Source organism: Anser anser (genome assembly GCF_964211835.1).
Source record: "Anser anser genome assembly, chromosome: 8".
NCBI classification, from domain to species: domain Eukaryota; kingdom Metazoa; phylum Chordata; class Aves; order Anseriformes; family Anatidae; genus Anser; species Anser anser.
The window spans coordinates 6,730,350-6,745,332 of NC_139728.1; the positions used below are offsets into that span (position 1 = coordinate 6,730,350).

Sequence of the window (14,983 nt, forward strand, 5' to 3'; positions counted from 1 at the left end):
GTGATGACATATTTATTCAAAGTTGTTTTACTTCATTTGTCTGTAATATTTCCTAAACCTTCCTAGTTTCATATTCAATGAATAGTGCTTCATAAATCGGTCCAAACTACTCCAATTCCATTGGGTACTATTTGTTTATTCCACTAAGATCAGCCAATGCAGGAAGTATGTTCTAAAAGGTATTTCTCTCTAAAATACATGAGAAGTATCAATAGTATATTTGTTTCTCTGTGTTCTATCCTATAACTTTTGCTCAGTGTGAAGCTTTGTTTTTTTTTCCTAGTTTTTAATACTGTAATAATTCTCTTGCTTTCTGTTTTTCTTATTATTTTTATTTTTAGCAGTTTTTATTTGGAATTTAACATTAACATTAAGAACCATGTTTCATCTTTGTCAACAAAAGATACAGAAAGTGTTATCAAAACTTGGTGCTTTAATTAAAACCTCTCTTGTTGAATGAGAATAATGTGTCAACCTATAAAAAATGTATATTAGGACATTCCTGATTGTAATGGGGAAAAAAGGACACTGTGTGTCCTGGTACATATAGAACACTGACAACATCTGTAACAGGTGGCATATTGAAATCCTCACAATACAAGATTTCAAAGCTTCTTGTAGTCTGAAGTTAAGGTCATATTTCTCCCCCATCAGGGGCTTGTTATAGGCTTAAGCATTTGGTGAACTGCATGATGAGATGTGGGCAGTAACACTTTATATTTACATACGATTTTCTTTAAAGTTAGCTAACGCTGTTTTCCCTTTGCACAAATTCTATCCACGTCTTTAAATTACGGCCAGTTTTCCAAGGCTCAGAATCACTTATGTGGATTAATTGCATCTATAGTTTTTTTGTTGCTGTTGTTTTTTAATTAATATTATTTTATTTTTATTTTGGTTTTGGGTGGGGTATTGTTGATACAAAACAAGGGTAAGAGATGCATAGACCTTGAGACAGTCATTTGTGAAGCACAAATGGCTAAAATTCCTGACTTAAGTGTTCTGGTTGAGGCAGAGCAGTTGGTGTGCTGCAAATTCGCATGCTATCGCAATGAGTACTCACTAACCTGTTTGATCAAATTGTTATTTAGCAAACAAAACCAGGCTGAAGACTTTTACTATACTTGAAAAAGAATCTCTATGCAAGCTCCCTTGGGAAGCTCTGAACGTATGCTAACGTTGAGTTAACTGTAATTTACAGTAAATTATCCTGCGCAAAGGCATTCTTAGTGCACAGTTATCAAGCTGGCATACTATTTACTCTGCCCTTCTGTTTAACAGCCTAATATAAATGCAGCTATGTAAAGAGACTCTAGGCTTCTTTTGTATTTACCACTTCAAAAATCCATACTGTGCTTAGTAGACCACATTAACCTCAGAACTTTGCAAATATTTCTATCAGAAAATAGTAAAATATAGTGTTTTGTCATTGCAGGAAAGGGTAGGCAGTAGACTTGAGTGATGCTTTACCTCATATAGCCAGCCTTCTGCTAACCAAGGCTTTGCATAAATAATAATGCACTCTATAGGCCATGAGGAAAAATGGTTTTCTAGCCCTAATTGGTGATGCTTGAGGATTTCATGTCCTTTTCTAACAACCTTTAGAAGACTTGATCGATATGTGGCTTTCCTCATCAGGTGCTCAGAAAGTCTTAATGAGTATAGTAGCAGCTAGGTTCCAAATAATTAATGTTGAAATAGTTTTTGTTGTTGTTGTTGTTGTTTTTTGTTTGTTGGTTGGCTTTTTTAAAAACAAAACAAAACCAAATAATAATGTGAGTTTTCTATCCTCCAGACACGTTTCAACCAGCGTCTCAGTAACCAGGATTTTGCCTTGGATGAAGATGATGATGATGAAATGGAGAGAACAAGCAAGTAAGAAGTCTGTTAGGATATATGTGTATGTATGGGAGAAAGGGAAAATAACTAGCATTATTTAGCAAACTTGAGTTCAAGTGACAAATCTTTCTCCTGTCCAGGCTGCTAGCTTGATTCTGAATCTGTAAGATGTCAAGTAGTGTAGGATTAAATCCTCTTTTAAAAGCGGGGCAGGCTATTACGTGTTTTAATTACTTTTAGTGGCTAGGAGAGTTTGATGTAATCCTCAGTCTTCACAGACTCGAGATAAAATGATAAGCTACATATACAAAGAAGCAATGAAATAATATTCATCAACATGGTGGGCAGCGACCTCAGCTAATCTGGTCTTTAGTCTGCTGTTGTGGTCATCACAATGGAAAGTTTTCTCAAGGGTCTAAAAAGAATGATTGCCTTGTGAATTTTATGTGAAGGTCTTACTATGTGTGGATTAAAAGAAAATCTGAAATTGAAACTTAACTTTTGTTGAGGCATTCTCTGAATTCAGAAGATGATATTCGATAATGAATATATGGCTACAAAGCATGAAGGCCATTGAAAGCAAAGTCAAGCAGCCTGATGCAGGAGGAAAATGGGGGCTACAGAAGAGTTCAAAGGATGTGATCAAAACAGTGAGCTATCGAAACAGACTTTATGGTAGTATTCTGATCAGATATAGATAGACTGTTGTAGTGTGGGGGCCAGAGGTAAGATTATTGCAATGAGTGAAAGAGAAAATGATACGAGACAAAAGCACCCATTCTCTTTGTAGATAGGCAGTGCTCGGGTAAATCTGCTCATGTGACAGAGGAAGAGTTGCAGTATGAGAAAAAAATATATGGCTAGGTCTGCTGGAAAGTTCTATAAATACTGACCTAAATAGAGGGTGTAGACAAGGGAAAAGAGGAGCCAAGTTTGGAATGACTAAAATTTGGAGGGAAGATATGGGAAGTTGTATTAAGGGTGACTTGAAATAATAGTTGTAGTGGTTGGGGAAGAGCAAAGAAGCAGGAATATTAGCTAATAGCTACTACATCTGCATTGGTACTGTGCATTTACCTTCAGGTAAAATTGTTGAGCAAAAAGAAACATGGGGTTCATTTTTAAGTCTTCAAATGTGTTCTGCTACTTACTTTGAGAAGTATCTGTAATAAAATGGCTTTTATGTTCCCATCTGATGCAAAAGTTTTTGTCTTCAGGTTATCATCAGAAGACAGTGAGGAAGCTTCTGCTTATTTTTATGACAGTGATGATTCTGGTGAAACTGGAGTAACTTCACAGCATCAAGGAGAAATGGATTTGCTTGGAGAGATTCTGGACACACTGAGCACACACAGTTCAGATCAAGGAAAACTCTCAGGAGCAAAAAGCCTGGATTTCTTTAGGTCAATGGATGACATTGATTACAAGACTACGGTTAGTCTCCTGCTTTCATTTGAAAAACAGTCCCATTCCCTTTATAGTGGAATCCTGCACTTGTGGAATCAACAGCATGAGGACAGTTACTACGGAATAGTCTTTAGAATTGCAAGTGTGTCATTCTACTGCTACAAAACAGCACAACCATGCTGGCAACTTCATGATGTATTTTCACCAGTCAAGGGATTGATTACACTTGTGTCACACAAGTCATCTGGGGCACAGTATTTTTCCCTTACAGCATTAACCACATACAGAGTTGTGAATAAAGTAATAATATACTTAATCAGATAGTTTAATACTATATTTAGCTGCTCAGTCTTGTATTCCCTGATCTAATTATAGTGTTTGTGATATAGTTTACAAGGTACTTCAGTTTTTACCTTGCATCATTAAAGTAGTCACAGTGATACAGTGATGTTTCCGTCTTAAGTTATGACATCCACTGCACCTGAAACACTGCTAGAATAGTAATCTAAAGATTTGTAAAAGGGTACCTTGATCCTGTGCAACTTTAGATAGAGTTGCTTGGGACCCAGAGTGTACGCAAACTTCTTTATGGGTCAGAGCTCTTGCCTACAACTTCAAAAACCCTCACCTGCTGTGACATGAGCTAAAAAGAAGTTGGTGTTTTTGAATTCAGGCGTATATCAGCTGTCCAACATTTACTGTTGCTGAAAGGAATCCTATGGTCAAAGATTTGTCACTGGAACAACGATTCTGACGCAAATGTTTAAAAAGCTTGTAAAATTTGATATTATGAATGTCACATAGCGGTCACATTAATAAACTGCCCATTTTTGTTTGTTTGGCTAAAAGATTTAATATTGAAAGTTGGTATAATTAATTACTGAAGCAAAGAGGAAATGCCATCTGGTTTCAGTTTTAGTCCAACTCCTTCTCATATTATGGTACAAAGTAGCAAAGTATGTCTTTGTTCACTGTCAAAAGTGCTTGTGCAAAGACTAAATGGACAGGGGAGCCAGACTCTTTCCTTTGTGCAAAAGGTGGTCCTCATGATAAGAGACAAAATCTTCTGGCAAGGAAGTAAAAACAAAACAAAACAAAACAAACAAAAAAACTTGATTTGTAACATTGAAACCCAAAGGGTATATCCATGATTTAGGAACACGCAAAATCCATTACAGTATTCTTGTTTCCAAACTGCCATTTTTTCTTGTGACATTAAACATAAACATATTCTTTCTTTCAGAACAAGTCAAATGCACCTAGTGAGAGCAACCTTACCCTGCTCTGCAGTAATGCTAATGATCAAGCAGACTGGAATCTCGGTCAGGATGATAGTGTCCTCCATGGGAAGCAGCTCCCTCCATCGCCAAGGAAGCAAGTTTCTTCTGTTGGACATAGAGAATCTCTCTCAAGACTGGAAGAAGAAAGTAGTGAGAAAACCTTTATTACTGACAAGATGGACACCTCTGGTGGTTGCATAACATCCTCATCTCCCGTACAATCAAGTGCCCAGTTTGCTTCTCTAGAAAGTTTCAAGGAAGGCTATTCTTCCTATAAGTATGCAAAGCAGAATGAAACACTAAGCAATACCTCAGAAGATCAGCTCCCAGCAAGTCTTGCTCAACATCCATCCATTCTGGTCCCTTGGGAGAAAGATAGGAAAGAAGGAAATGAAACTCCAGATGAGGGTGGGCTTCTTCAAGAAGTGGTATCTTTATGTAAACTGAGTTCTGCTTTTCACTATGGTTTAAATATTTCAAAGGATAGCTTATCCAGCAATAGCAGTGGAAATAAAACGTAAGAAAACTATTAGAAGATAAACTTGACTCCCAGAAGAAGTTTGAAGGGAGGCTACTCAGGACTCCATATAACTCCATGTAACATTTTAACCAAAATATTAAAAAGGAATAAGAGATTTCAATTACAAAAAAAAATAATAATTCTCTTCAGCTGAATATGCATTTTCTGCTACTGGAACATTTGCTTCTATGTTTACCCAGTTCATTTGTTGGCTGTAGTTAGGTCCACAAACTGGAACTAAATATATAAATGCACTCTTAAATCAGGTACTAGTTAGTCTCTGTGCTAAAAATACAGCAGGTGGATGGTGCTTCGTAGCATTTACTTCCTCTAAGCAGCAGGAAAGGTATCACCTAATAGGTAACCAAGTTTTGAAGGTACTGTATTAATCCCATTAAGCAGGAAACGAACCAAACAATCTAAATTTGTTTGAAATGTACAAATGTTAATGCTTTTAACAAGTAATAATTGCCTTAATCTTTTGAGAAAAGATTTATCTTAGAAGATGAATGCAAACGTACAAAACAGCAATAATGACTTTCCATGGCAAGAATTTGCTTCAGCAAAGGCAGGGGGTGGGGGGGAGGAAGTCTTTTTAGATTAAGGAATAGCTTGTGAATATAACTTGGAACTTACTGCAAACTAAAACTGTGGGCCTGTCTTCCAGACTTCAAAAAGGTAGTGCATGCTTTTCTCTCTTCTGTAAAGTACATGAAGTGCTGAATTATAATGTGAAGTTTATGAACTTCTGTTTACAACTAAGACACTTTAAAGACATGTTATCCAGTTTCTCTAGGTAGACTATTTCATCTAAAAAATTTCAGAAAGGAACGTGTAAGTGGAATTTATAGATTTCTATTTTTTATTTTTATTTTCTACAGTCTAATAGTATTTGAAAAATTATTTGTGCCTGTTTGGAACTATTTTCTTTTGAATCTTAGAAGCTACCTTTTAAAGGTAGTATGAATTACTGTTACTTAGAAGTCATATTTAGTTAAATTATTAAAGATTAATGACTGGGAATTACTTGTAACACTAGAAAACTGAAATTACTGATTGAGCTTAAGACAGTATATATCCAACTCTCATTTTAGCCAAGTTGAACTTCTAAAAATCTCTTTCCAAAGGCAGTGAAGGAGAATATATGGACTTGTACATTGTATTTAGAACAAGCATTTGTCCTCCTTCTGGCAGCATTCCTGAACAGTTTGCATATACAGAGCAATGCTTTCTGTTCCCCTGCCTTTTTTTTTTTTTTTTTAATTTCCCCACACACTTTTCCTTTTTCTGTATCTCCACCTTACCATACATACATTCCTTTCTCCAAAATAGCTCAGGGTAGTAAAGGTGTGAAGTAAGTTTCAGTAGATTATAGTTGTCAGCTGTGAAGGATCTTCTGTGATGCAGTTAGTAAAAGTAACAAATGGGTATAAAATGAACTGTGCCTGAGAATAATGTAATGCTCTTCTAAACTGATGCCAGATTTTATTTTATTTTTTCATTTTCTTTCCCCTTTTGGCATGAATGTTGTGTCTTAGCCTCAGTGTTGGCCTGAGTGAGCAAATTAACGAGGTCAGGAGTTGGATCAGATTGTGGTTTAGTATCTTTATTTTTGGTTGTTTGTAGCAAATTTTAATATCAGTTGCCATGATGAGATTTATGAATGATTTTTCCTCCTAGCTAGCAAAAACGGAAAGGGTTTTTCTGTTGTTGTTTCCTGGTTTTGGATTGTTTTGGTTTTTTTTTTTTGGTGCTTTCTTACAAGGCAGCTGACTTAAGGGAAAGGATTGATATCATTAGGCAATGTTTGATACTTTACTAAAGGGATGCAAAGACATCTCTGCAAAAAGGTTCAGCTCTGCATTCCAAAATATTGGTATATCTGCAGACAAGGGAAGAGCCAGTACTTGTCATTGAGGGTAAGCCTCCAGAATTAACTTTTTTAATCAGTGCATTGAAAGTTAAAGTTGTAGAAGTGGAAATCTTAGGGAAGTGTCTGTGTCTGATTAGAGCATGAACGTTTCTGAGGGCATCTGCAATCTACTGCTGGAGAATCTTAGCATTCCTAAGTCAGAGATTTTATGTCCTGAGGTCTGTACTTTATCCCGTGTTTCCCTGTAATGTGTATCAACATGCTATGTAAGGTGGAAGGGGATTTTTTTATTAATATAAAAATGTTATTTGGCAAAATATTTTACACTATCAAAAATCAAAAATAACATAAAAATTATTAAAATCTTAGCTGTAACCTTTCCACGTGGGTCAAACTGGATGTCTCAGGTGCTGTTATGAGAAAGTGGCAGGGCAACTTCACAGATGCTTGTCAGGAGGTGGTATTAATGTCACAGTGGAGTGCATTCTTCTCTTTTGCTGGTACTAAATATTACCAAATGTAATTCTTTGAAGTGTGTCTAAGGGAAGATAGAAGACACAAAGGACTGTGTTCTTGTAGCACTTCTCACTTGTTCTCATTCATGTCCTTGCAAAAGCTGACAGGAATTTCAAAGTTTGCCTCTTCTTTTCATCTACATCTGACACTGTTTCTGGCCACAGTTCTATCTAAGATCATGTTGTTGTCTTGATTTATTAAAGATAATAAGCAGTATTGATGTCTTATCCAGAAAATAGAATAATTTCAGAAATTATGGCCATCATGCCTTTCAAATCTATCAAACATATAAGTCCAGGAATGCTGCCAGAAAATGGTTTTAAAAATATCCATCTGATAGAATAAATCCTACTGCCTTTACATGAGACTTAGACACTGAATTCCTGTTTTCACATAGGTTGTCCCATTCTCACTTCTGTGCAAAAAATATGGAAGCCTTATGAGGCTGCTAATATTCATATAGTTATTATAAGGAGCATGAAATTGAAAGTTTAATACCGAAATCTCTCAAAATTGATGCATCGTGGTAATAATTCACTGTTTCATTAAGTGAAAATGCAGGCTGAATAAAAAGTAAATAGCTGAGTTAAAGACGGGAGATAAAATTCAGCTTACAGTTTTTCTTTAATTCAGTTGCCATTAAAATGTTATTTACTGTGCTTCTGCCGCATTTTCCTTACTATTTATAAAGCCCATAGTGTGTTTACAGTCATTAAATAGTATGTCTTTTTGGTTTTGAGCCTTGTATATGTTCAAAAATAACTTGGTCTTATACCTGTGTTGAATTTAAATGTAGGTACCTTTTAAGCATGTAATTTTACAGAATCTTTTCCACTTACTATCAGTGATCCTTTAAAAAGGCTAATATTTGTGCCTTACTTAAACATCAGTACCAGTTACCAAATAGATAAAAGTCCAAAATGGTATTTCTGGTTCAACACTGTTCTCCTCTGTCCTCTGATAATGTAAAACTGTCTATTGGCTACATATGCAGTATTTTTATTACTACATTGGATTCTATATTAAGATAAATTGTCCAGGTCCAGTATTTTTTCTGAGTTTTATACTTGTATCTCTCTTATTTGTGGAAATTCTTCTAATGTCTTTGAAAATCATCAGCATTTGTCACCAGCTATGGGTGAGAACTGATTTCTGCTCAGTCAGAGCTCCTGTGGTGGTCTTCAGAGGCATCTCTTTTTTTCTATCGCATCAAGATCTCAAAAATCTTCCTATTCCTCCTGTTTAAGGGAGAGATATCAGGTTATTCAATTAAGCTTTGGAATCTCTTACTTGCATTTAGGAACAGATTTCTGACATAGACAAACTAGGACTTGAATTTAGTATCAAGTTCATTTCACATACGTCTGCCTGAAATGAGCTGCAGTTCTCATTTGATTTGCAGGAAAAAATAGGGGCAGTAGAAAGATTCCTGGGTTATTCCAATGAGGCGGTGAAGAAGAGCCTGAGAGTCCCCAAGAAGGATGATAACTTTGAGGAAATCCAGATTTTAGAATATTGTTTAATATTCTAGCTTGGTCGTAGTGATTCCAACCCAATCATATAGGTAAAAGGAATATTGTCTGTGTGATTAATCTCCTGTGGGATGCCTGGAATGGATACGTTGTCCCAGTCAAAGCCTTCCCATCCATCCGTATGGAGTTGCACCATTGTGAAAAATGGCACAGATATTCAGGGAAGAACAAAAGAAGGAAGGACCTGGGACACAAAGGTGATCCCTACCCTCTATGCATGCAGAGGGCAGTCTTTGTAGTGAAGGCAATGGTTTGCTCTTCCATCCTGCATATTTGGGGGGTCATGTAACTCCTAAAAATAGACTTGTTCTGAGGGAAAAATGTAGTCGTAGAAGTTCTTATGTACCATTTTGACTGAAACCTTCATTGTCATTTAGCATTTCAGTGATATTGCTGCTGTATGGTGAGGGGTGGGGTCATCAGAAATACCCGGCACTAGCTGAAGTCCCCTCTCAGGCACTGTAATGCAGACTTCAGTGGGAGTTTTAGACGTGTGCTGGGTGCTTTTCAAAATCCCACCCAATCTGTTAGAGAACTGTTTTGTAGATGTCTTTTCGAGTTTTAGAATGAGCTTGTTATAACTTGTGTTCTTGTAAACTATGTAAAGTTTTAGGCAAAAGAAAAGGTAAGCCAGGTTTTTCGAACAGCTTCTGTTTTTCCACCTACAATCAGTTATATTCAGTCCTACTGAACAATCTTTCTTTGCAGCTGTCTAATCAAATTGCTAGGAGCATCTCAAATCTTTTCTCTATGCATGTAATTCGAAGGAACATTTCATGCAATAAACAAAGTGCCAGCATGAGGCCCTTTTAAATGCATCCCCTGTGAAATACTGCCTGTAATACCCTGTCCAGCAGAAAGGAGCCTCGTAATGCTGACCTCCCTGGCTCTGCAGGGAGAGATCAAGGGTGGTCTTCATTTCCAAGGGAGTTAGTACCTTGTCTCTTGGTGCCAGGCCTCAGTCCAGGTGCTGTGAGACTCCAGTCGGTTTGCTCCCAACAGACTGGAATTTCAGCCTAAGCAAATGTGGCTACTAAAAATTGTGTCCAAGGCAAGCAGCTTCTTTATTGCAAAACTTGGTTTGGTAAAGGCTATCTGTTCCCACAGTGAACCTTTGGAGCGTGAATGTAGAAATGCACCAGCAAAAGCCGTGTGGATGGATATGTGACTTGTATTCAGTAACCTCTTCTTTGCTGCTATTAGATGTGTGTGTCTTTGCCAAGCGTTGTTTACCTGCTAACAGAGTCTGGGCTGAACAGAATGTGTCCTTGTTCTCAGCCCAAGGGCATGGGCCACATCTGGTCTAGAATATGTCGTTGTCCCCACATAGGGGGGTGAGCCACGTCGTGGTCTTTGGGCTGGATGAGAATAAAGGAACAAAAAAGGGATGGTATGGTTTTGTACAAGTTAAACCTGCCTCAATTACCTTTGTGTTGTCTGTTTCATGGTTACAGTTGGTGGCCAGATGAAAGTACTTGATACAACTTTCCTGGAGGCTGCTAAACTTCTAAGTAGAGATGTCTGAAGAGGCCACAGCTGGCTTAGTCTGAGGGCCACCCACTGCCAGTGTAGGGCTGTCAGCATTTTTCCTGAGTTGGAGTATGAAGCAGGTAGCACAGTTGGAAGTTATTCCCAGGTTTACTGTAGTAAAGGGTACTCAAATTTATTTGTACTATTCCTTAGGTCAATACTAACAACATTAGTATTTAGAATCCAGTAACAGTATTAGCATTTGAAAACTAAGTTGAGTTCAAGTTTTTTATGGTTCTCTGTGAATTGACATTCTGTTTCTGTTAAAAATAAGGGAGCTACTTGTTTTAGGAGGGGAATGTGTTGACTTTCAAATCTTCAGTGAATTTTGTGCAATATTTCTCTTTGTTTCAAAGTAATTTAGTAGTTATAAATGTGCACATCTGCTTTTCAAGCAAATCTTTGAAATGGTATTTTTCAAAAATGTGTAAAATTACATGTAGCATTGAAACATGCTTGTATGATAAAAACACGAAGAATATATTCTAATGAGGCAAATGTATATTTCCAATGACCAGGCATGATTATGGATGTCACATTCTACAGAAATAATAAAGCCTAAGCCAATGTTCACATACAAGTAAGTGATTTTAAATTGAAGATTAAATACTAGAATTTATAATGTTTAATTTATCATTTGATCATTTGTTTAACATTGGTAAAAATAGGCAAGGAGTTAAGCATCACTTTTCATTACCACCACCGGGGTGACTGTTCAGGGTGATGACCGTATTGTTAAAAAGAATTTAGTTTGTGACATCCCTAATTATCATAAGTCGTTACTTAAAAGATCTACTAATGTTGCCAGTATACTTTTAATTTTTCATAAATTAATTTCTTTGTATATGGATGTACATTTTGTTTTTACCTTTGGTTTTCCTTGAGAACTTCTTTAAATTAATTTACTTGAATGAGGCAATAAAGCACTGTGGAACAGCTAGTTTTTGTGCAGCCTATGCACAAGCACATCATGTCTGTTAATTCATGATATTTGAGTAGGAAGAAAAATTTAAAATGCTTACATGGTTAGCAAACTGACAATTTGTTTTCTTTAGATATGTGTCAGATATGATGAGAAATGCCTCAACATGGAACAGACACATTACATATCTCAAAACTTCTATTTTTTTTTTTTCACAACATTTCATTAGTGGCCTTTGAAAACAATCTGTTAATATTCTTGTGTCCTTTAACACCTGTGGGAAAGGCATAAAATACAGGACACTTTGAGATTTTATTGATCATTTTATTAATTTTGGAAACAAAGTAACCTAGCCAGCACTGTGCTATAACAGGTTTAGAAAATTAGAAATTTAGTTAATTACTGACCTGTAATAAACTGGAACCAAATCTCAAAATTTAATCCATCCTTTTGCACCCTCTGGACTACTGTTCAAAGTCATCTTAAGAATTGTAATTCAGACCTTAGACTACTATTGGTAGTGCACTGTGTATACGTAGTAAATAAGCAGAGTTTTTTGTTTTGTTTTATTTCCAAGTTTGTGGTGTCCATAGAAGTTCTTGGTGAACTCCGCATTACCATAAAGTGCCCAACACTGTATTATAAAATAAAACTTAATATCAAAACTCCTGCGGTGATGTAGGTTCTTGTTTGATGGGTTGACATGAATTTTCATACATGTCAGGCATATGGATTAAAATAATATAAAAATACTGTCGTAATTGGAAGTTTTTATCCATTGAATGTTCATTTCAGTTTCTCAAATACAGAGAAAACTGACTGTTTGCTTATTAATTGCAGTTTATACAATACAAAAGTTAAATACTGATGTCCTTTGTAATTCCAACAGTATATTAGCATCTTTTAAAAATCTGGTCTGTGATTCGCTCTTCTGAATTAAAAGCATTTTGATATCTTATGCAGGCAAACTATGGAGGCTGTGATTTTAGTATTGGTATACTCAATCCACGACTGATGAAAGAATTATAAATTACATTCATAGAAAACAATGTGGGGTGTGATATTAACACCTGCTAATAGACCCATACTAGCTTACTCCAGCTAGCAGAATGATACCAGCTGTGAATGCTGGTAGCACAGGGATCTTCGCTGCTTGATAAAGCATCTTTCAGTCATTTTTTCCTGTTGCCAGTAGATGTGCCCACATATTTATTCAGCTCTGAAAACAGATGGCTGTGACAATGAATTTCTTGTTGTAGGTCCAGCTTATGAGCCGATGGAGGACATTAGGAACAAGGAGAAGCCTTCAATCTTTCTCGAGAAAAATAAGTAAGCAGAACGAGCGAGCATGTATAAAGACAATAAATCATTATGTTTCAGGTTAAGTTTGCCCAGTTTCCTCAGTTTGCTATCTCAGTGCACTGAGAATGCACTTGCAACTTGCTGTCTACAGGCATTTCAGTTCATTAAATTCTTCCAAACTTGAGCACAGCAAAGGATCGAAAAAGAGCAGGTAATAAGACAAGTTAGTCTAACTTAAGTTGGCAAATTTTACACAGGTGGTACAGCAGGACTCTGTTCCTGTCAATAAAATGATAGCAAATGTCTGTCTATGAAAAATGAATTATTTCAGAGGGCTTTGCTCTAACAGTCACAGTAAGACCCTGAGTACGAACACTGGCACATTATGAAGAGTTGTGGCCATTTGGGGGAAAAAGGCAGCTCCCAAGTACTGTCACGTTAGGGGCTTGTTTAGGACGAGAAATCATAAATGTTCCTCTTCATTAGTGTTCATCAGCTGCTTGTGCTGCAAAAGCAGCTGAGAATGTTGCTTTTGCAAGATACTTTTACACAATACAGCTGCAACCATACCTGGATGATAGACAAAGCATTTCATTTTCTTTCCAGAACTCATTGTGTGTTAACTCATGTTTGTAAAAGGAAAAATAACTTTATCAAATTCACGGATTTAGATTTTTATTTGATGTGACAAGTGATAACAACAACAAAAACCTAAGCAATGCCTGAAGTTATGCTGGGGGGTTGCTGGTATTCTGATAAAACAAAGTAGAGTCAGTCTGCAGATTTTCATCAATCAAAAAATAAAAAAAATGCTAGCAGCTTCTTAAGCTTTAAAACCCCAGAGGTTGTCAATCCTGCTACAAATTCTGTATGAAATATAAACAAGTACTAGTTCTAAAAGCAAAGTTTGTGAACTACATTTGGAATATGCTATGGGCCATATATCATTTCCTTTCCATTGCTCCTATTTCACATTTCTTCTGAAAGTTGAAGGGCCGAGTCCTGATGGCATACTGCTCCACACATTCTCTTTTTCAGGTCTGCTTCTTCCCGCAGATAATTGTCACTGAAGTGCTGCAAACAACACAACAGCACAACAGCAAAACCTACCAAGCAGTACTGAAAACCAAAGGAAAGACATGAGCTACAATGAATCCATTAAACTCAGACCTTTTCCTTCCAGTCTCTATTTTTAATTGTTAAGCCCTGCAAAGTATTCAGTATCATGGATGAGATATAATGGAAAACGTGCTCTGCTGTGTAAAGCACAAATACCAATGCATTTGTCTACAGAAGTTTGTTTTTCAGGTGTGTCCAGTTCCATGAATAGCTCAACTAATGCGCTTTCCAAGGTGAGTTTTTTTTTTTTATAGTGGTATAAAATCACTTCATTTAGTTTGTCTTTATGCACTTCCTGAATGGTAAAGAGGAACGTTTGTCTGTGTTCATATGTATCTGTGGGTACAAGCGTATTGATTTAAATTCACACATTCATTTATTAAAACAAAACAAAACTTACGTAGACAAGTTGAGTAACGATCAGAGAGGCCAGTTGGCTTCTTCAGTCTCTTAAACAGCAGAAGAGAAGATGTGAGGTGGATAGGACTGAGGAATGAGTGTGGAGTACCAGAGCGAGCAGCTGCTCCAGCGGAGGAAGTGCCAAGAATAGACATCAGCACAGAAAGGGAGTGGAGAGAAGATGGTGAGGAGGAGTAGGGCAACATGTGCTGAGATCTGCAATGCCAGGTGAGGCAGTCCACTGCAGGGCCGTGAACGTGGGCAAACACTATGAAGGGAGGAGGAAGAGGAACGTGTGTTGTACGTGTTCCAGCCGGATGCTCTGCAGGGCAGAGTGTGATCCCGACTGAGCGGGTAGGGAATTGTGCTGATGAGGGCAATGTTAGAGAAATTAAAAAGTGATGGCACTGCATATTTAAACTCTCCTGGGTTATGAACATGAGAGGTACAATGCTGAAGTTTGGTTGCGTGCATCACAATGGGCAGGGGGTGCTTTTGTCAAGCTGGATGGTTCAAAGGCCAAGAAATTAAATGTTTGACATTCTGGTTTTAGCTTGGACATGCCCTTATTAAAACCTCCAGAGCCCAGCTCTTTTAGAGAGCATTTCAGGTTTGGTGACTTAATTTAAATTGTGGTAGGTGACTGCTGAGTCTCTGAGTAGAAGTTACTTGGAATGTGCCTTAAAAATCATAGATACAGCAGAAAATTGTGGCTTGCTGTTCTCCCTGTTCTTCCTGCAACCC

At 37.0% G+C, this 14,983-nt stretch overlaps 1 protein-coding gene across 3 annotated transcripts in view; it reads left to right on the forward strand.

Moving 5' to 3' along the window:
* DENND1B (DENN domain containing 1B) overlaps positions 1 to 13,903 on the forward strand; it is a 161,320-nt gene extending 147,417 nt beyond the window's left edge. For 2 of the 3 annotated variants that reach the window (XM_083847296.1, XM_083847298.1), the window contains 3 exons: positions 1,796 to 1,875; positions 3,057 to 3,273; positions 4,490 to 13,903. In XM_083847296.1, the coding sequence (XP_083703422.1) occupies positions 1,796 to 1,875; positions 3,057 to 3,273; positions 4,490 to 5,047 (855 nt within the window). In that variant the 3' untranslated portion in view covers positions 5,048 to 13,903. The remainder of the gene's footprint in view (positions 1 to 1,795; positions 1,876 to 3,056; positions 3,274 to 4,489) is intronic. The other variant, XM_083847297.1, reaches the window with a different exon arrangement.
* The last annotated feature ends 1,080 nt before the right edge of the window (positions 13,904 to 14,983 follow it).